This window comes from Hyla sarda, chromosome 2 (genome assembly GCF_029499605.1).
Source record: "Hyla sarda isolate aHylSar1 chromosome 2, aHylSar1.hap1, whole genome shotgun sequence".
Taxonomy (NCBI): Eukaryota; Metazoa; Chordata; class Amphibia; order Anura; family Hylidae; genus Hyla; species Hyla sarda.
The window spans coordinates 513907103-513929613 of record NC_079190.1 but is presented as its reverse complement, the minus strand read 5'-3'; the positions used below and the strand labels follow the sequence as shown (position 1 = coordinate 513929613).

The 22511-nt window shown below is 44.4% G+C and overlaps 1 protein-coding gene and 1 long non-coding RNA gene across 5 annotated transcripts in view; one reads left to right on the top strand and one right to left on the bottom strand.

Annotated features, from left to right (window-relative positions):
• LOC130357303 (uncharacterized) overlaps window positions 1-7778 on the bottom strand; it is a 42815-nt gene extending 35037 nt beyond the window's left edge. The window contains exon 1 of the long non-coding RNA XR_008889172.1: window positions 7706-7778. This is a non-coding gene — a long non-coding RNA (uncharacterized LOC130357303). The remainder of the gene's footprint in view (window positions 1-7705) is intronic.
• The window catches only part of LOC130357299 (uncharacterized), a 40262-nt gene that overhangs the window by 5199 nt on the left and 12552 nt on the right, over window positions 1-22511 (top strand). For 3 of the 4 annotated variants that reach the window (XM_056559971.1, XM_056559972.1, XM_056559970.1), the window contains one exon: window positions 1768-2097. In XM_056559971.1, the coding sequence (XP_056415946.1) occupies window positions 1768-2097 (330 nt within the window). Of the gene's footprint in view, window positions 1-1767; window positions 2098-21711; window positions 21832-22511 lie in introns of those variants that run through there. The other variant, XR_008889171.1, reaches the window with a different exon arrangement.

Sequence of the window (22511 nt, the reverse complement as noted above, 5' to 3'; positions counted from 1 at the left end):
AGTATAACAAAAATTATAAGTTACACATGACAGTCATGTAAAAATTGCACAAAAAAACAACACTAACCTAAGTAAGGAGGTCACTGAATAAATGGCCTCCAGCGAGTGGTCAGGAGAAAGGGGAAAAGCAAATAATAGTGTGCAAATGGAGCACAGAATAGCAGCATTACCATGAAGCTTCCCCACTCACAGAGCACAGGCTAGGAGACATAAACAGTGTACCTACCTACACAACACCAGCACCCCAACGTCGTTTCGCCGTTTGGCTTCCTCAGGGAGTATCCTTCCATACTCCCTGAGGAAGCCAAACGGCGAAACGACGTTGGGGTGCTGGTGTTGTGTAGGTAGGTACACTGTTTATGTCTCCTAGCCTGTGCTCTGTGAGTGGGGAAGCTTCATGGTAATGCTGCTATTCTGTGCTCCATTTGCACACTATTATTTGCTTTTCCCCTTTCTCCTGACCACTCGCTGGAGGCCATTTATTCAGTGACCTCCTTACTTAGGTTAGTGTTGTTTTTTGTGCAATTTTTACATGACTGTCATGTGTAACTTATAATTTTTGTTATACTGGTGGCCAACACACTCGACTTGAAATATATTGGTATTATTTTGCCCTTTCTTTGGATCTATCCCAAAATATTAGGCCTATCCCTGTGCCTCCATATACTGTAGTGGTTAGGCCCCTCTGTGCCTCCATATAGTATTAGGCCCATCTCTGTGCCCCCCACATTGCAGTAAGATCACTATTTACACCCATATACAAGTTAGGCTTTTCTGTGCCCCCATATAGTAGTTAGGCCCCCTTTGTGCATCCAAATAGTAGTAAGGCCCCGTCTGTACCCATGATGTATGCAGTGCCTTCCTGTCAGCAAACCCGTTCTTACACCTGCAGCCCTAAAATCTGTTAGAGGCCAGCCTTGGGGGTAGTGCCCCCCTGCTCCCTAATTCACCCCCCCCCCCCAATACAGGGAATTGGCATCCCACAGGTTAGTGGCATCTGGGGTGAACCTGCGCCCAGCTCCTCCATAGGTACGCGACTACTGAGATCGTCCAGACCATCGGATGTCCGGCCCAAGCCAGAAGTCTCAGGAGAACGTTTCTAAGCCCGGTGTCTCTCATTGTGCCGTCTCCTGGTCCCCACTCATCGCTCTGCTGGTACCTCTGAGGAAGATTCATCTTGGCCAATCACTGACCGCAGCAATGTCCCGTCTCAGTCAGTGATTGGCTAAGGCTCCTGTCATTGTTGAGATGAGTCCGTCACAGAAGTAATAAGACGAGTGACAAGAGGGGGACCAGAAAATGTCACAGCGGGCGCTGCGGGGACCCAGGTAGGCGAGTCATTATAATTTTTATGCTGGCAACATATGAACCTTTTTTTTTTTCCCCAAATAATTGCTTAAAGGGGTACTCCGGCGCTAAGACATCTCCCATATGCTTGCATTGTGGGGCGGAGGGTGACGTCACACGGGGGCGAGGCCGTGACGTCAAAATGCTCCGGCCCCGTGATCGCCAGTCATCAGACCCGGAGCGAACATGCTCCGGGGACTGATTGTAACGGGGTGCAAGATCACACGGGACCCCCGCGATCAGGCTTCTTATCCCCAATTCTTTGGATAGTGGATAAGATGTCGTGGCGCCGGAGTACCCCTTTAAAGAAAGTGTAGGTGACAATTTGTATAACTCTTTACTGTTTTGTGTCACTTTTTGTCCTTTGTCACCTCCTTATTACAGACACATTATTTCACAATGATTCCTTGCCTCCTCCAGATATTGTTCCCGCGTCCTCCATCCAGGTTCTTCCATTTTCTCTTGGGGACACGGTGACATTAAGCTGCTCCGAGGAAACCAACATAACCGGAAAGTTGTCACTAATCGTATGGAGGAAAGAAATTGGATCTCACAATCTACATTATGCATCAGACGGCAACAAAACTGCATCAAACTTCACCGACCCCAGAATCTCCTTCCTGAGCGTTCGGCTTCCTCTGGTGCTCCAGATAAGAGACGCCCGACCGGATGACGCTGGAATCTACACTTGTAATATGTCTATGATTTCATCAGGAAACCTCCATAAATCCTGGATACTTCACATATCAGGTAAAATTATGTGTTTTTTACTTTTATCATTTTTATTAGAATGTACTGGACTTTAAGATAAAGTGAACCCCACATGGACGTGTCCATATCTGATCTTTATATACAGTCAGGCACATTTTCTAATGCAGTTTTTGGCTGCGCAGTGTCCCACCGCCTCTTGATTTTGATGCCTTGTGGTTGTCGGCTGTGGTATCCCCGTATTCTGCAGATCAGTAATGTCATTTTGTCTATTGTGAGTATTAGTATTGCTGCCATCTAATGGTGATTCTGAGGTAAGGATGAAAGCAGGGAGTAATACTGTACAGTGGTCCCTCAACATACGATGGTAATCCGTTCCAAATGGACCATCGTTTGTTGAAACCATCGTATGTTGAGGGATCCGTGCAATGTAAAGTATAGGACAGTGGTCTACAACCTGCGGACCTCCAGATGTTGCAAAACTACAACACCCAGCATGGCAACGGCTGTCCGGGCAAGCTGGGTGTTGTAGTTTTGCAACATCTGGAGGTCCGCAGGTTGTAGACCACTGTTAGAGGAAGTTGTACTCACCTGTCCCCGCTGCTCCGGACCGTCACCGCTCGTCACCGCTGCCCTGGATGACGCCTTCCATCGCTGTCGCCGTGTCCCCGAGGTGTCCCCGACGCTCCGGCAAGGCCTCTGCTTCCCCGGCATCCGCACTCTGCGTCGCTGCCATCACGTCGCTACGCACGCCGTTCCTATTGGATGACGGGACGGCGTGCACAGCGACGTAATGACTAGTTTTGAGCGGCATAGGCCATATTCGAGTTCGCGAATATTCGCGAATATATGGACGAATATTCGTCATATTCTCGAATATTCGCATATTCGTAATATTCTCGTTTTATTTTCAGATATGCGAATATTAGCGTGTGCGAAAAATCAACATATGCGAAAATTTACATATACAAAAATTAGCAGAAGCGAAAATTCGCACACCAGTCTCACACAGTAGTATTAGAGCCTTCTTTACACCACACAAGCTGGAAGCAGAGAGGGATGATCACTGTGATGTGTACTGTGAAAAAAAAAAGAAAAAAAAAAAAGAATATTCGTAATTACGAATATATAGCGCAATATTTGAGAATTCGCGAATATGCGATATTCGCGAATAAAATTCGAATTGCGAATATTCGCGAGCAACACTTGTAATGACGTTGATGGAGAGCGCGGACAATGCAGGGGATCCCGAAGAGGACGCGCCGGAGCCCAGAGGACAGGTAAGCGACATCACCGGAGCTCACGGGGCACCGTAAACGGCTATCCGGTGGCAGCTGAAGCAGGCAGCGCTGCCGGATAGCCGTTTATGCGATGGCCCCGACATACAAAAGCATCGTATGTTGATCCCTCAACATAAAGTTTCTGACTCTGTCCCTGTTTACCTTTCTGTCTGATGCTTTGTCACACTTCTTGCACTTAGTCCAGTGTAGGGACCATTGTCCAGTTGAGAGTAGGTATGGACAGTCGCCCAGTTTGGAGTACGTATGGACAGTTGCCCAATTGGGAGTAGGCATAAACACACCCCAGTTGGTAGTAGGTATGGACAGTCCCCCATTTGGGAGTACATATGGACAGTTGTCCAGTTGGGAGTAGGCTTGAACAGTCACTCAGTTGGGAGTAGGTATGGACAGTAACCCAGTTGGGAGTAGGTATGAAGAGTTGCCCAGTTGGAATTGGCGTGAACAATTGCCAAGTTAGGAGTAGGTATGGAGAGTTGCCCAGTTGGAATTGGCGTGAACAATTGCCAAGTTAGGAGTAGGTATGGAGAGTTGCCCAGTTGGGAGTAGGTATTGACAGTCACCCAGTTGGGAATACATATCGACAGTTGCCCAGTTGGGAGTGCGTATGGACAGTTGCCTAGTTGGGAGTAGATATGGACAGTCACCCAGTTGGGAGTATGTATCGACAGTCGCCCAGTTGGGAGTAGGTATGAACAGTCGCTCATTTAGTAGTACATATTGACAGTTGCCCAGTTCGGAGTAGGTATGGACAGTCACCCAGCTGGGAGTAGGAATGGACAGACACCCAGTTGGGAGTAAGTATGAACATATATAGCACTGATGAAAGTTAAGGGACTAAAACTTCATTCTTTATTGTATCATATACTAAAATATTGGAATCTGAGTGCATACATTAACATACTATATAAATGGCCACCATCATTATCATTCACCCTGTAAAGTTGATATAGGTTAGTGTAGGATCATAGCCCCCTAGGTTGCACTTACACTGTAGGGGATTGTAGTACTCTTGTTAGTTCCACTACTGGACAGATATAATAATCCACAATTAGTGTCTCAGAAATATATGTATGCTCCAGTAGTTACGATTAGGTTCTAGATTATAATTACGCAAACAGTAATACTGTCATGCAAACTGTTTGCAGATGGTAGTCTCTCATACAATATCGTTGTTATGCATCCAGAGGCTAAGTAAATATAAGGTGTATATTGAGAGAGTAGATCAGGTGCTCCGCATATTGTTCACTATTGCACTTACCTCATACCATCCAGAATATGCATTAAATCACCATTCTAGTTGGGAGTACGTATGGACAGTTGCCCAGTTAGGAGTAGGTATGGACAGTCGCCCAGTTGGGAGTAGGTATGGACAGTCACTCAGTTGGGTGTATGTATGGACAGTAGCCCAGTTGGGAGTAGGTGTGGACAATCGCCCAGTTGGGAGTACATATGGACAGTCGCCCAGTTTGGAGTAGGTATGGACAGTTGCCCAGTTGGGAGTAGGTGTGGACAGTTGCCCAGTTGGGAGTAGGTATGGACAGCCACCCAGTTGGGAGTAGGTATGGACAGTTGTCCAGTTGAGAGTAGGTATGGACAGCTGCCTAGTTGGGAGTAGGTATGGACAGCCACCCAGTTGGGAGTATGTATGGACAGTTGTCCAGTTGAGAGTAGGTATGGACAGCTACCTAGCTGGGAGTAGGTATGGACAGTCGCCCAGTTGGGAGTATGTATGGACAGTAGCCCAGTTGGAAGTAGGTGTGGACAGTCGCTCAGTTGGGAGTATGTATGAACAGTAGCCTAGTTGGGAGTAGGTATGGACAGTCGCCCAGTTGGGAGTAGGTGTGGACAGCCACCCAGTTGAGAGTAGTTGTGGACAGTCACCCAGTTGTTGAGTATGTATGGACAGTAGCCCAGTTGAGAGTAGGAATGGACAGTTGCCCAGTTGGGAGTAGGTATGGACAGTTGCCCAGTTGGGAGTAGGTATGGACAGTCGCCCAGTTGGGAGTAGGTATGGACAGTGACCCAGTTGGGTGTATGTATGGACAGTAGCCCAGTTGGGAGTAGGTGTGGACAATCGCCCAGCTGGGAGTAGGAATGGACAGTCGCCGAGTTGGGAGTAGGTATGGACAGTCGCCCAGTTGAGAGTAGGTATGGACAGTCGCCCAGTTGGGAGTAGGTATGGACAGTTGCCCAGTTGGGAGTAGGTGTGGACAGTCACCCAGTTGTGAGTAGGTATGGACAGTCGTCTAGTTGAGAGTAGGTATGGACAGCTGCCTAGTTGGGAGTATGTATGGACAGTAGCCCAGTTGGGAGTAGGTGTGGACAGTCGCTCAGTTGGGAGTATGTATGAACAGTTGCCCAGTTGGTAGTAGGTATGAACATTTACCCATTATGTAGTAGGTATGGACAGTCACTCAGTTGGGAGTAGATATGGAAAGTCACCCAGTTGGGAGTAGGAATGGACAGTCGCCCAGTTCGGAGTACGTATATGCAGTTGCCAAGTTGGGAGTAGGCATAAACAGTTGCCCAGTTGGGAGTAGGTATGAATAGTCGCCCAGTTGGGAGTAGGTATGCACAGTTGCCCAGTTGGGAGTAGGTATGGACAGTTGCCCAGTTGGGAGTAGGTATGGACAGGCGTCCAGTTGGGAGTAGGTATGAACAGCCCCCCAGTTTGGAGTAGGTATGGACAGTTGCCCAGTAGGGAATAGGTATGGACAGTTGTCCAGTTGAGAGTAGGTATAGACAGCTGCCCAGTTGGGAGTAGGTATGGACAGTCGCCCAGTTGGGACTATGTAAGGACAGTCGCCCAGTTAGGAGTAGGTGTGGACGGTTAGGAGTATGTATGGACAGTCGCCCAGTGGGGAGTATGTAAGGACAGTCGCCCAGTTAGGAGTAGGTGTGGACAGTCGCTCACTTAAGAGTATGTATGGACAGTAGCCCAGTTGGGAGTAAGTGTAGACAGTTATCTAGTAGGGAGTAGGTATAGACAGTCGCCCAGTTGGGAGTATGTATGGAAAGTAGCCCAGTTTGGAGTAGGCGTGGACAGCCGCCCAGGTGAGAGTAGTTGTGGAAAGTCGCCCAGTTGGTTGTAGGTATGGACAGTTACCCAGTTGGGTATTCGTAGGCATGGACAGCCGCCCAGTTGAGAATAGTTATGGATAGTCACCCAGTTGGGAGTATGTATGGACAGTAGCCTAGTTGGGAGTAGGTATGGACAGTTGCCCAGTTTGGAGTAGGTATGGACAGTTGCCCAGTTGGGAGTAGGTATGGACAGCCACCCAGTTGAGAGTAGGTTATGAAAGTCGCGCAGTTGGCAGTAGGTATGGACAGCTGCTCAGTTGAGAGTAGGTATGGACAGTCACACTACTAGTTTTTGGCCTGGTAACACATGCAGAGATAATGCAATACACAACCAAATTAACCCCAGGGGGTTAACCAAAAGAAACCTCTATATTGCATGTGTCACAATTCATAATACATAACTTTTATTGTGAATGATTTAATATATAAGGTGAGGAAATAAATGTATTTAAAAACACAGCTCCACTAAAGTCCCTATGCTCTATAGGATATGGCCTTAGGGTCGGTTAACTGGCCATCCAGTTCTCAGGACTATTTGTTACTGACTCACATCAACAATACCAGACCTAATTCGGGCATATATCTCACTATTGATATTAATCGTGTGTATGTATTATTCCAAGTCACGATATATACCGCCCAAGAGCAAACAGGTGCAAATATCGCCTGTATGTGAGATCTTGAGAACTACTAGCCTCAATATGGGTCATATTATCCCTTATTTCAATGGATGCCCTGGAGTCGGCCTGGATAGAGTTCTGTGTATGACGTTGAGGTCTCTATATACACACAAGCCACTTATATATTATGTGGTTGTTGTTTATCAGATTCCCCAGTATGAGGTACTGGGGAATCCCAGCCCCTATAGACCTGCTGTGCACCGCAGGTATTGGCTGTATAACAGCTAAGTGGTTAGGTTAGCCAGGTAGGACCCTATCAATTGGATTATTCAAATATACTAGGCGTTGGACTCAGTGGAGTTGCTGTTAAAACACAAATCTGTCACGCCCCGACATGTTTCGCCACTATTGTGGCTTTATCAAGGAGTCCACTGACAGCAATGAATGTCCCAGCTAGATGAGCCTTTTTATATGGTATCCTCCTAGTGTCATTATTAGCTGACCACTCAGACACACTGTTCCTTGGAGCCAATCCAAGTGCTCCATACAACTGCACACACACCAATCACTATTAATCATGTTCATGAACCAATCACTATATACGATATTATATTACATCACCCGCTTTACGGGTGATTCACCATTCACATTTGATTCCATGTGGGCCAATCCGTGTTCGGCCCGCTGACAACATCCGCCCACATCTGACAGTTTCCGCTCCCATGTCATGTGATTAGCCGCGGTCACGTGGGCCGTCGCATCCACACGATCGCGCATCTCACATTCAATGTGCACGCGTTCCTCTGTTCATAAGCTACTGCGCATGCGCTCACCGGCCTGATTCTCAAACCTTGTTAACTCCTTCATGCTCGGATGGAAACTATTAGATGTTAGTTTATATGCATTATATTATCATGATTCCAACTTCCGATGGGAAATTACCTATCACAGTATATATTGAATACATGGCCAATCATAATGCTATTATATGAAGGGTACATAATGTTTTATATGGAGTACATGATGTTTAACATAGAGTGCATGATATTATCTATATCAAGACAATGGTATTTCTAGAGGTGCATGATATTATGGTGTTTAATATAAGGAGCATATGCTGTTTTATGTGGAGCGCATAATATTTTATAGATCCAGGGCATGTGATGTTTTTAATATAAGGGGCACATGATATATAAATATTTTTTTATACTTGTTTTATTAAAAAGGAAATAAATATTTACATAAGCAGCGCAGAATTGGTCCACATACAACAATATAGTAGAATGGCATCCAAATGGAACATCGGAGTGTGTAGCAGACAAAAGAAAACGTCAGTATGATAAAGCATACCAAACAATACAAACTTATATACAATAATCGGAACATACTCCTTCTCGAGCGCTGTATCATAGCAATATACCTGACTGCACGTGGGATAGCAATCAAATGAGTAATCAAAAACATCAGGCAAGAAGGGTACAAGAGTCTTGATAGAATAATACAGATCTGTAATCTTGTATGATGTGTATCATAATTCTGTAATCTTGTATGATGTATATCTTAATTCTGCCTTTTGTAACCGCAAGGCTCGTACCGTACTTCTCGTTTTCTCAACTGCTGATTCCTGACTGTTGTGCACGTACATCCTGTTCTTGTGTTCTGCTGACTTGTAACTATTAAGCAACATGGTATATATATATGAACGTTGGCAAATAGTAAAACAGAGCGTACTTAGACGGCATCTTGTGTGCATGTATTTTTTCCACACCTGATAAGACGCTCTCCTGGCCAGTACAAGCCTTAAGCCAATTTGGACCTAGTACCAGGGGTACAGAAAAGACAGAGAACCAGTACCAGGGGTACTGAGTAGATTATTCAGCAATACCTTTCAGCTGGGGGCTCGTCCGGGATCGAGAGGGTCATCCTCCGGACCGGTAAGAACCATATCCTTGTGTGGTATTGTCGATCCGGGGGGCACTGGCCACGTCTCGATTCCAGTAAGTATAACAGTTACTTTAATTTCGTGTCTGGGACACAGTATTACAGTATTTGCCTTCTGTTCAGGGAACAGGGGAAATGAGGAACTAAGAGTAATTTGACAATCCAGGGTGGTTGTCTTGTTTCAATTTGGCTTAACGCTTACAAAAATCTTCTTGTATTTCTGTTTAGTTCTGTTTAGTGTTTTACTTGTAACTTCCTTTTTTTCCCCTTACGCTTAAGAAGACACGTGAGTATACTAACATTGCTTTAATGTATAGAGTAAGGTGCATATAACTGTTATAATATTAATACTGATAATAATAATAGTAATATTCTGCTGGTTCTCAAAACATCTGTAAGACGCCCCACCCTCCCGGCTAGAGGAAACTTGTTGACCCGGGATGTGGTGAAAGCCAGTGACAGTTTGTTCAGAGATACCGTGCATGCTCAGTGATTGGTGCAATTAAATCAGAGAATCCCTAATCTGTTGAGAGGAATCCAAATCCAGAGATTGTGGTTTTGCACCAATTACTGAACATGGGTTCCAAATCATCTAAGTCATATCCTCCTCCCCTTCCCAATGAAACATGTAAGGCTTATGTGGCCCGAGTTAGCCCTACAGGATGGGATTTAGTGAATCCGTGGGTAGATGATATAGTTGGTTGGTCAGAATTCATGAAGGACTCCAGCCCATTCCCAAGGGAGGGGGCCAATGATAAATACCACCTGACCCCCACTCTAACAACTACATTTGTAATCTCGAGAAGGGTAGAGAGCGTATATGGAGAGAATTAGAAGAGGAACCGAGTTTTCAAACAAAAATCATCACTGCCCATTGCTGTGGCATGCAAACAAAAACTAGGTGAAACTGTTACTGAATTTTGGGAAAGGTTCACAGCATGTTGGCGTTATGATGCAGGGCTGTGTAAATTGATAGGATTAGAGATTGTTGTCAGAAATAGAGACTCAAAGTTTTGGTGGAAAAGCAGGTGATTTGTGAAGGAGAAAGCATGTGAAGCAGTGTGAGGAATGTAGGATGAGCAGAGCTGAAATTGCTGGAATAAATGAAGTGAAGATGAGTGTTCAATGCTATGGAATGGAGTGATGTGGTAAATCGCTAGGAAAGCCCTGTGTATGTGGTCATATGATGGCGTTTATAGGATGGTTCTTATGATATAAAGTATGTTATATATGTGTGAGGTGTATAGAATCAGGAGTGTATAGAAAATGACCAGTGAATGTTTTCCCTGTGAAGCTGTTTGTGTTGTAATGAAAATGGTGTTAAAAGAAAAATATATTCACGTGGTATTAAATTTAACTATTTGATGATATTTCATTAATTTCTTGCCTTCACAGTAACACAGGGTTGATGCCAAAAAAAATGAAATGTATCAGGAAATGCGATTAATTGTCTGATTATATTACAGGAGTAATAAGAGAAGAAATTTGGCCAAGAAGATAAAATAAATATAAAAAGTGATCACTATTTAATTGATAAATATTACTTTAGGCATTTACAATCAAGCTAATGGTTTACTGGATTATAAACAATGCGCATTGGAGATAATTATTTTTACATTTTTTTTAAGAGAGCTGTGCACACTTTTATTTTTATATCTTTGGTGAGAATGTGGGCCCTGTGTGTTGTACGTTAAGTATTTGTAAATGTCGGTATTGTTACATGTTTCTTGTATGTCTCTTAATGTAAAGTAACACTGTCAGTAACACATGTGATAATAGACGTTTCATGGTGACTGACCAGAAATGGGGAAAGACAAGAAGCCAGACTCAAAGGGGCGGTGACTGGTGACACAGAGGTTTGGGAGGAGTAAGGCGGGGTTTACAGGGAGCATGACAGTCTCTTCCTCTTCTTCGGATCTGGAGTAGTTTTGTTTTTCAGGGGATATGTATGTATGTGCATGTATATATATATATATATGCGTATATATATATGTCTACTGTTTGAAATTGAGTATGTTCATAGTACCTGTATATACAATGTCCCGAGGGTGACCATTTAACCTTCTATTCCTTTCGCATCATACCTGAATGCCCTGTAAACCTCCTGAGAAGAGACCTCACATGTAAACTCAAATTACATATCACTTCATCCCAGTCCAGGTTACATGTCACGTCTGACCTCGCACCCATAGTCACACCTGCAGGGTACTAACATTATCCTGTTATGTCCCCGACCCAAGTCCCAACTGAGGTAGACCCCATTGTCTGGTCCCATGGAGACCATGATGTAGGACATATTGACTGTACACCATACAAGGCAAGACTCAAACCAGACATTCTCCCGGTCTACCATAAACAGAACCCCTTGTCATAGGAAACAAATCAAAGGTATCCGCCCTATAATCAAACATTTCCTACAAACTTGAGTTTTGGAACATACTGTCTCTAAACCCAATGGTACTGTCTGTTTTGTACCAGACCTGAGAGCCATCAACAGACTAATTGTGCCTATTGCCCCTATAGTTCCTCATGTCACCCAACTGTTGTCATCAATCCCAGCACAGGCAACTCATTTTTCTGTCCTCGATCTGAAGAATGCTTTCTTCTCGATCCCAGTGGACAAAGAGACCAGACTCCTTTTTGCTTTTTCCTTTGAGGGACTACAGTTAACCTGGTGTAGAATGCCCCAGGGGTCTGCTGATTCACCAGTTTTGTTCAGCATTGTCCTCCAAGCCTTTTTACAATCATGGCACACCCCCCAGGGTTCTGTTCTCCTCCAAAATGTTGATGATTTGTTAATGTGTAGTTTCTCTGAGGAGGCCTGCCTTGAGGATGGTGTTGTGAACAGGTTGAATATCTGGGTTTTGTTCTGCCAAAATGGAGTTGAGCAAGTCTAGAGTCCAGTCTGTAGCGGGCCTGGTCACCCCGCACGCCCAGAAGGAAATGCAATCTTTCTTGGGTATGATAAACTACTGCAGACAGTGGATTCCCGACTGCTCATAGAGATGCTACCCTATCAGGCAAACCAGATCTAATCAAATGGTCCTCATAAATGTACAAAGCTTTTAATGACAAGTCCAGGGCTAGGTCTCCCAGATTACAATTTGCTTTTCCACATGTATGCACGAGACAATTGTAAAACCATGGCGGGTGTGCTGACACAATTTCACGGAGGCAAACTGCGTCCTTGTGCCTTTTTTCTCAAAGGTGATGCCCGTCTCCGTACAGGGGATGCCGGCATGTCTGCGAGCTCTTGCTGCCTGTGCTATGATTGTTGAACAAGCTACCATCCTCACTTTAGGACATGACACTACCTTGTACACTTCTCATGATGTTATCTCTCTCCTTAAAGGCCTACATACACAACACATGTAAACACAACGGCTCTCTGGATATGAGGTAATTCTCCTCAGTAATCCATACTTGAAAATGGTGTATGCCTCCCCTACATCTGGCCCTGCGAACTAGTTGGCCTGAAAATTCATGATGATGTGATGTCGGACATCCCTACCATCACAATTAGTCATCATTCACTGCAGGACACACACACGTGGGACTGATCACATTTCAAAGGGCAATGCTCTAGCAGACCACACTGCCAAACTGGCTGCTACACAACAACCTGTCTCACTGATGTTACCAGTTCTTACACCTCCTTCACTCGAAAAAAAAAATAAAAAAAACTCTTCTCTCTCCAGTCCTCTGTTCCCGAACAAGAGGAATATGATTGGTGTTATCCGGTATTGCAGAAAAATCCTGTAACAGGATTGATCTGCAAAGAGGGGACACCATACATACCCCAACACAGTGCCCCAGTCTTTATTGCTCATTTCCACGGAGTAGGCCACAGGGAGCACCTTTGAGAAGTGGAAACAAGTCCTTCCCATTATACTCTCAGAAATTAGAAAGTCCCCCATAAGACTTTAAAACTCTCCCCTTTTTGAGATTCTCATGGGTAGGCCTTTCCCGACTCCATGGGCCCAACGACCTTTTATAACAGAAGAAGGGGACCTCAACCAGATAAGGGAACAATATGTCACAGACCTTATCCAAACCCTTGATAGAGTAGAACAAAAAGTTGTCTGTAATTCTCCTTCTCTCCCACAGGAACCAACACACCAGTTCCAGGAAGGCGACACTGTCCTGGTTAAGACTCTGTCGAAAGGAAAGAAGCCCGGAGACTTCACCTTTGGACCCCCAACCACAGTTGTTGCCGTGACGAAAACGGCGGTTCTCACGGAAGACAGCCCTTCTTGGATCCACGCCTCTCGGATCAAACTCGTTCAACATCACCCAAAGGAGGTAATAACGGGGGCAGACAGCCCTGACCTTGAAAGCCTACCGAAAGATGTACCCGCTGATGCCCTGGCCTTGTTCTGGCAGATGGTTGAAGAACCTAAGTCTCATGATGTTTGCATTAATGACTTTATTGACTTTGATTCACCCCACGGTGACTCTGCAGAATGAATTAGAGAGACACCCAAACAATAAGTTCCTGAAACACCATATAATGTTAGCACAAAACCTCACTGCAAAGGATTGTTGGATATGCACCCATGCCCCTGTGTCTGCCCAAAGCATGCCCTACTTTGCTATCCCTGTGCCCTCATATGAATTATTTCAGGGAGACTGTTTTGACATGCTTGCTGACAATGAGACACCATATGCAAAGAAGTGAAACACCTCAGTGGGTATTCCTATAGTAGGATGGGTGGGGCAGCCATGGTGGCAGGGAAACTTAAGCAGCCCAAGCCCAGGACCACACCAAATGTTGGTTTTCAAAGGGGGTTCCTGGGTAACTCGAGTGGTCACACATATATTAGACCTAGGAGAGATCCCCACGGAAGGAATAAAAGTTAGTTTTGACGGGACATCCGCAAGTGCTGATCTTCTTAAACCCAGCCAGATAGAAAGGTACTTACATGACCCAAGGTGGCCAAATAACACCCTCATTACTCAGGCTACTCAAGACGTAGACTGCTATAATATAACAGGACACCAACTATGCAATGACACCAACTTACTGATCCAATATGTAATAACCCAGATGTGGGCTACTGCGGTAGATTAGGGCAAATACCTTCCTGGTGTTACTTAACAAATGCCTTTAGACTCATTGACATAGTTAATAAACTTATCAATCAACATTCCTCTTTCTGGGAGCTCCCACGAGACATCTATTGGGTATGTGGTAGGGAAGCCTACAAGTGGTTGCCGGTAGGGGTCAAAGGCACATGCACCCTAGCTAGACTTACCCCCTCCACCTTTGTCATATCCAACGACGACATTGACATGAGAGCAGCTCCTAAACATATGTTATACCGAAGAGCAGCAGATAACAAAGAAAGGGAAAACGGTAGGCCACATGTTGTACAAATGGGAATAACCAACAAGCTTTTTAGCACCATTTTTATATATCCAATGGTGATGCGAATATGGGATAAGTTAGTCGAAGCCACTAACTACCTCGACGACCAAATATATGACATTTTAGAAATTACTAATACCTCTGTGTCCGTGCAAAATCAACTGATGATAGTGACTAACCAACATGCAATAGTCTTGGACTATCTCACAGCAGCTCAAGGAGGGATGTGTCAAATCATAGGTCCTACTTGTTACCATTACATAGACACTTCAGGAACAATTCAGATGCACCACCAGCTTGAGAACATACAAAAATTGAGGGACAAATATGCCAAAGACAATGAAATCAACAGGGATAAGTGGTGGGGGGATACCTTTTCAATATTGAATCCCGCTACCTGGCTCAAGGGCGTAGGAGGATGGATAGGGGGCGTTCTGCAGCTCATAATACATATTACTGTCATTGCCCTCATAGTATATGTGTCAATAAAACTTATTTTCTTATGTATGAAACGATGCAAGCCAAGACCTGCTGCAGATACTAAAATCCTCCTCTCCACCTCATCAGACACCCAAGTCCCTCTACTTCACCATCACTCAGCAGAAGGCTATACTGCCTACATAAAGACTTTTCAAAAGAAAATAGAATACAAGAAAAACCAAGTTGTCTAAAGTGACAACTGGTTTTAAGAGGGGATTGAAGGGTACAAGAGTCTTGATAGAATAATACAGATCTGTAATCTTGTATGATGTGTATCATAATTCTGTAATCTTGTATGATGTATATCTTAATTCTGCCTTTTGTAACCGCAAGGCTCGTACCGTACTTCTCGTTTTCTCAACTGCTGATTCCTAACTGTTGTGCACGTACATCCTGTTCTTGTGTTCTGCTGACTTGTAACTATTAAGCAACATGGTATATATATATGAACGTTGGCAAATAGTAAAACAGAGCGTACTTAGACGGCATCTTGTGTGCATGTATTTTTTCCACACCTGATAAGACGCTCTCCTGGCCAGTACAAGCCTTAAGCCAATTTGGACCTAGTACCAGGGGTACAGAAAAGACAGAGAACCAGTACCAGGGGTACTGAGTAGATTATTCAGCAATACCTTTCAGCAAGCATTTTGTAATAACCAACCGGCCAGCGAGACCAGGTAAGTAGTATGGCATAAAGTTATTATGAAATACTTAGAGCAAAGGTACAGTATTTAAAAGGGGGCGCCAAAGGAACCAGAGGTCATCATAGATGTATATGCCGAGGGAGAATAACGGGTAAGAGGGGATCCACACCAAAGGCCCCACACCTTATTAAACTTATCAGGGCAGTTTCTATGCTTATAGACCAACTGTTTATAGGGGATAATGTTGTTAACAGGTTCTTCCATTGTGAAAGAGATGGAAGTCTAGGAGCCATCCACCCCAAGGCAGTGGCTTTCCTAGCAAGGAACCGCACCTCACGAAGGAATATTCTCACGTGATGGTGCCAGGACTCCTCTGGTAACACTCCAAAGAGGCAAACAGGCGCTCCAAGGGTATCGGAATAGAGATAAGGGAGGATAAAAAACTGATAACCTCTTGCCAAAACGATTGAAGGAAGGGACACTGCCATAACATATGCCAAAAGTCCGCATCCGGGGCATGGCACCTATGGCAGTCACCAGAGGGTACACGACCCATTCTACATAATCTTACTGGAGTAAGGTAACAATGATGAAGTATACAGTGACCCCCCCGACTTATGATGGCCCCGACATATGATCATTTCAACATATGATGGCCTCTCAGAGCCCATCGTATGTTGAAGGCAGCCTCGACATATGATGCTGCTGTGTGTCGTGGCCATCGTACAAACAGTTATCTGACAGCGCTGACAACATCAGCAACTGACAGATAGTTGTATAATGTCCCCGTGTGCCCCGTTCTGCCTCCTGTTACTCACATGCTGTCCTGCTAACTCATACAGGCTTCCACTGTGAGATCCGTGTAAGCCCCGCCCCCCAGTGCAGCTATAGCCAATAGCCTTGTGCATCTTGCTGCAGGCATCCAATGAGCTGCTGGCTGCCCTCCCCTTCCTTTCCTATAGAGCTGTAGTCGGCAGGATGGTAATGGAGGACATTCTGTCTCCCCTGAAAGTATTTAAAGAACTGTGCAGTACTGTATACAATGTCACACATCACATACAATACATATACACACTATACACCCCATACATCAAAGTTTCCCTATCAGTGTGCCTCCAGCTGTTGCAAAACTATAACTCCCCGCATGCCCAGACAGTAAATGGCTGTACATGCATGCTGGGAGTTGTAGTTGTGCAACAGCTGGAGGCACCCTGGTTTGTTAAACACTCCCCATACACTCCCCATACACTCCACATCCCAGAACCAATTAGCAGTTTCCCATAGAGATATGTATTCAACATACAATGGTTCCGAGGCCCCAGAACCAATTACTATTTTTACATAGACATATGTACTCGACATATGATGGTTTCAACATATGATGGTTCTCCTGGAACCAATTAATATCATATGTTGAGGGACCACTGTATACAGCTGAATAAGCTTATTATTGGCAGCCGGAGATACAGAGAGATGTGAGGACAGAACCTCCGTCCAGTCCTCCGCATTCAAAGAGGGAATATGCTCCCTCCAATACTCCTCAGCAGTGTCACGAAGTTTAACAATTTTAGTCCTAGTGAGGTGGGTGTAAAGAATAGAGATCAAACCCCTCGGGCCTTGCGATTGTAGAACACCTATAAGTGGATAGTCAGAAATAGGAGGTCTAGGGGATGGAAACTGTGCATTCAGTGCGCGACGGATTGGAAGATACTTATAGAATGCAGTGCGAGTCTTGCTGTACCTGAGAAAAGGTCTTAAGAGTATCCTCACTATACATGTCACCCAGTCTAGTAACCCCGTGTGCAGTCCAGAAAGGGGGGTCTACGGCATCAGTCAAGTGCGTAAAGTGGGGATTATGGGGAGATCGGCCTTAATGTCAGAATAGGAAACAGTTGACTGCGATTGTCGCCACACTTGCAAAGCTAGTTTATGCAGGGGAAGCAATCTACGAGCACGGGGAGGGGCACCCTCCAAAAACACCCTCAAGGAGGTAAACCCCAGATAATGAGCCAGATGGTGTTCTGAATTAGGAAGGGGATCAGATACAAGCCAATGCCTAATATATCGGAGCTGTCCTGCCAGATAATAACACTTAAAGTCAGGAAGTGCAGCTCCTCCCATATCCTTAGGGCGCTGTAAAGTAGTAATGTTCAATTTAGACCTACCCGAACCCCAAATACAGGGGATCAGTAATGAAGTAAGGGACTTAAAAAATCATGGGTTTCTGTCCGGGACCGGGTTGGAGAAGTGTTCTAACAAATAAAGGAGTTTAGGCAGAACAATCATCTTAACTAAATTGATCCTACCAGGGACCGTCAAAGGGAGTGCTCCCCAAACCCTAAACTTATTCCTAACATAAGAGAGACTAGACAAAACATTGACAGATAGGTCCATACCGTGTTCCCGATGCATCACAATACCTAAGTATTTAAAGGAAGACACTACAGGTAAGCCACAAAAAACAGGCGGCCCAGTATGAGGGAGTATAGGCAGATACGCTGATTTGGACCAATTAATCCTGAGGCCTGGGGCACATGATATTTTTAAAGGTGCATATTTGTGCAGAAAAAAAGTATGATGTTTTATATAAATAAAGTACATAATGTTTCTTTACATAAAGTGCGCATGATAATTTCCATAGAAAGCCCATGATATTAAATTAAAGAAACCACATATAATGGCTGTAGTTTATGATAAATATATGTATGATGTATTGCGTGTGATTACTATCTGGAGATCGGTTAATGCAGGGGTCGGCAACCCGCGGCTCTGGAGCTGCATGCGGCTCTTTTACTCCTTTGCCGGGGCTCCGCGAGTCTGTCCCGGGTCCCGATCACCCTCATTCCGGGACAATGCAGTTTCCCGGAATGATCTGAGCCCGTGAGCCGCCGTCACGGCGTCGTCGGTTTACTTACCTGCCCTGGTGCCATCGGAGCGGAGTCTCTTCTTCCGGGGCCGTGCGGATCCTCACTGTCATGTGACAATGTAACGTCACATGACAGTGACGTCGCCGGCCTGCGCCTCAGTCGAGGAGCGCCGCCAGGAGAGGAAGACGCCACGCGAGGAGCTGGTGAGTATGTAAAGTACATCACTCACTTGACAGCGGGGCGTTAAACCCTCACCCCGCGGCAGCGTTAATGCTGCCGCGGGGTGAGGGGTGAACGCTACCACTGCCATGGGGTGAGGGGTAACTTAACCCCTCACCCCATTGCAGCGGCAGCGTTATCGCTGCCGAGGCATGAGAGGTTAACCCCTCACCCCGCGGCAGCATTAACCCCCTCTCCCCAGCCCACCCCAGGCCTGGGCCCCAAAAAAGCCCACCCCAGCATATATTTTACATTGTTAAGTGAAAGTCCATTTTTTCTTCAGATTGACAGCTGACTGCACGATCCTGTATATATAGCATTAAGGTAAGAAACCATATATGCAGTGTTATATTTGTTTTAAATGTCGCAATGGTTTTGCGGCTCCCAGTTTTGTTTTTTTTCTTCGGAAACGGGTCCAAGTGGCTATTTTTGTCTTAAAGGTTGCAGACCCCTGGGTTAATGGATGTTATATTCTTCATGATGTATCATGTTCGGCTCACTGGACAAATCATATCCTACCTCTACCATATTAAGTTATATGATTATACACGTGTATTAATCTAAACCTCATCTATGGCTGGTAGACCTCAATGTTTCATCGATCCCCCGGATCAATCATAGTCTTTTCAGATCCCATTAATCAACAAATGTCAATATACTCCATATACCAAATCCACTTCTAAATGAAGGCTGTGTAGTTGAACCCCTCATTCAAGCCATGGGGACTCAGTGTCTTCAGTTGAAAAATCCATTTCGACTCCTCTTTAAGGAGGATGTTGTCTAGATTCCCACCCCTAGGGCCAAGTCTGATTTGCCGTAATCCCCTGAAGCGAAAAATGCTGGGATCATTAGCATGTATGTCTCTGACATGACGAGCGATGGGTGTGTCAGCCCCCGTCCGAATACCACTTATATGTTTCGAGATCCGTCGCCGGAACTCTTGTTGGGTTTTTCCCACATATAATTTCGGGCATCTGCAAGCACATATGTATATTATACCCGTGCTTTTACAGTTTACAAAATCGTATAGTTTGTATACCCTGCCATCTGCTGGGTTCACAAACTCTTTCCGGCGAGTTCCGGTGGGAAGACACTATTGTATTCACTGATGACAATTTGATTTTCACTGAGCACATTCTTTTCTGGGGTCATTTCATTGACGACATTTTGATTTTGTGGGACGGTGGTAGGGAACTTTTTCACGACTTTGTTTCAGTTTTGAATCACAACCAGAGAGGGATATTGTTCACATCCAAATTCGGACATAACTTTATCAATTTCTTGGATCTGACTATCCAGATTGACGATAACAGCTGCATTCAGACGTTGATGTTTTGAAAGAAACAGCAGTCAACAGCCTTCTCGAATGGAACAGTTGGCATCCAACACCTTTAAAACGAGGAATTCCAGTAGGTCAATTCCTAAGAGTGAGGCGGAATTGCTCGCAGGAAAATACCTTTGTAACAGAATCCCAGAAATTATTGAGGAGATTTGAGGCTAGAGGTTACCCAAAAAAACATCTAACTAAAGCCTTTCGAAGAACGATAGGTACACCAAGGGTGGACCTCCTGAAAGGAGACAACAATATGAGGAATGATCGAGAGCAGAGAACTATCCGCTGCATCGGGACATTTGACAATAGGTCAGAACAAGTAATGAACATCATTAGAAGATATTGGCCGATACTTACAGAGGATGAAGACCAGAAGACAGTGTTATATACCTATCCGAGTGTCACTTATTGGAGAGGGCTGAACCTAAGAGACATGGTCATCTATAGCCACTTCAGTATACAGAAAAAAGAAACATGGCTAAAAACAAACAAACATGGGCTATTGCCCTTGTGGCCAGTGCTTTTTTTGTACACTTGTAACTCGCCGGAAAGAGTTTGTGAACCCAGCAGATGGCAGGGTATACAAACTATATGATTTTGTAAACTGTAAAAGCACGGGTATAATATACATATGTGCTTGCACATGCCCGAAATTATATGTGGGCAAAACCCTACAAGAGTTCCGACGACGGATCTCGAAACATATAAGTGGTATTCGGACGGGGGCTGACACACCCATCGCTCGTCATGTCAGAGACATACATGCTAATGATCCCAGCATTTTGCGCTTCTGGGGATTACTGCAAATCCAACTTGGCCCTAGGGGCGGGAATCTAGACAACATCCTCCTTAAAGAGGAGTCGAAATGGATTTTTCGTCTGAAGACACAGAGTCCCCATGGCTTGAATGAGGGGTTCAACTACACACCCTTCATTTAGAAGTCTATTCGAGAGTACAGTGGATTTGGTATATGGAGTATATGGACATTAGTTGATTAATGGGATCTGAAAAGACTATGATTGATCCGGGGGATCGATGAAACATTGAGGACTACCAGCCATAGATGAGGTTTAGATTAATACACGTGTATAATCATATAAATTAATATGGTAGAGGTAGGATATGATTTGTCCAGTGAGCCGAACATGATACATCATGAAGAATATAACATCCATTAACCGATCTCCAGATAGTAATCACACGCAACACATCATACATATATTTATCCTAAACTACAGCCATTATATGTGGTTTCTTTAATTAAATATCATGGGCTTTCTATGGAAATTATCATGCGCACTTTATGTAAAGAAACATTATGTACTTTATTTATATAAAACATCATACTTTTTTTCTGTACAAATATGTACCTTTAAAAATATCATGTGCCCCTTATATTAAAAACATCATATTCCCTGGATCTATAAAATATTATACGCTCCACATAAAACAGCATATGCTCCTTATATTAAACACCATAATATCATGCACCTCTAGAAATACCATTGTCTTGATATAGATAATATCATGCACTCTATGTTAAACATCATGTACTCCATATAAAACATTATGTACCCTTCATATAATAGCATTATGATTGGCCATGTATTCAATATATACTGTGATAGGTAATTTCCCATTGGAAGTTGGAATCATAATAATATAATGCATATAAACTAACATCTAATAGTTTCCATCCGAGCATGAAGGAGTTAACAAGGTTTAAGAATCAGGCCGGTGAGCGCATGCGCAGTAGCTTATGAACAGAGGAACGCGTGCACATTGAATGTGAGATGCGCGATCGTGTGGATGCGGCGGCCCACGTGACCGCGGCTAATCACATGACATGGGAGCGGAAACTGTCAGATGTGGGCGGATGTTGACAGCGGGCCGAACACGGATTGGCCCACATGGAATCAAATGTGAGTGGCGAATCACCGTATAGCGGGTGATGTAATATAATATTGTATATAGTGATTAGTTCATGAACATGATCAATAGTGATTGGTGTGTGTGCAGTTGTATGGAGCTCTTGGATTGGCTCCAAGGAACAGTGTGTCTGAGTGGTCAGCTAATAATGACACTAGGAGGATACCATATAAAAAGGCTCATCTAGCTGGGACATTCATTGCTGTCAGTGGACTCCTTGATAAAGCCACAATAGTGGCGAAACATGTCGGGGCGTGACAGATTTGTGTTTTAACAGCAACTCCACTGAGTCCAACGCCTAGTATATTTGAATAATCCAATTGATAGGGTCCTACCTGGCTAACCTAACCACTTAGCTGTTATACGGCCAATACCTGCGGTGCACAGCAGGTCTATAGGGGCTGGGATTCCCCAGTACCTCATACTGGGGAATCTGATAAACAACAACCACATAATATATAAGTGGCTTGTGTGTATATAGAGACCTCAACATCATACACAGAACTCTATCCAGGCCGACTCCAGGGCATCCATTGAAATAAGGGATTATATGACCCATATTGAGGCTAGTAGTTCTCAAGATCTCACATACAGGTGATATTTGCACCTGTTTGCTCTTGGGCGGTATATATCGTGACTTGGAATAATGCATACACACGATTAATATTAATAG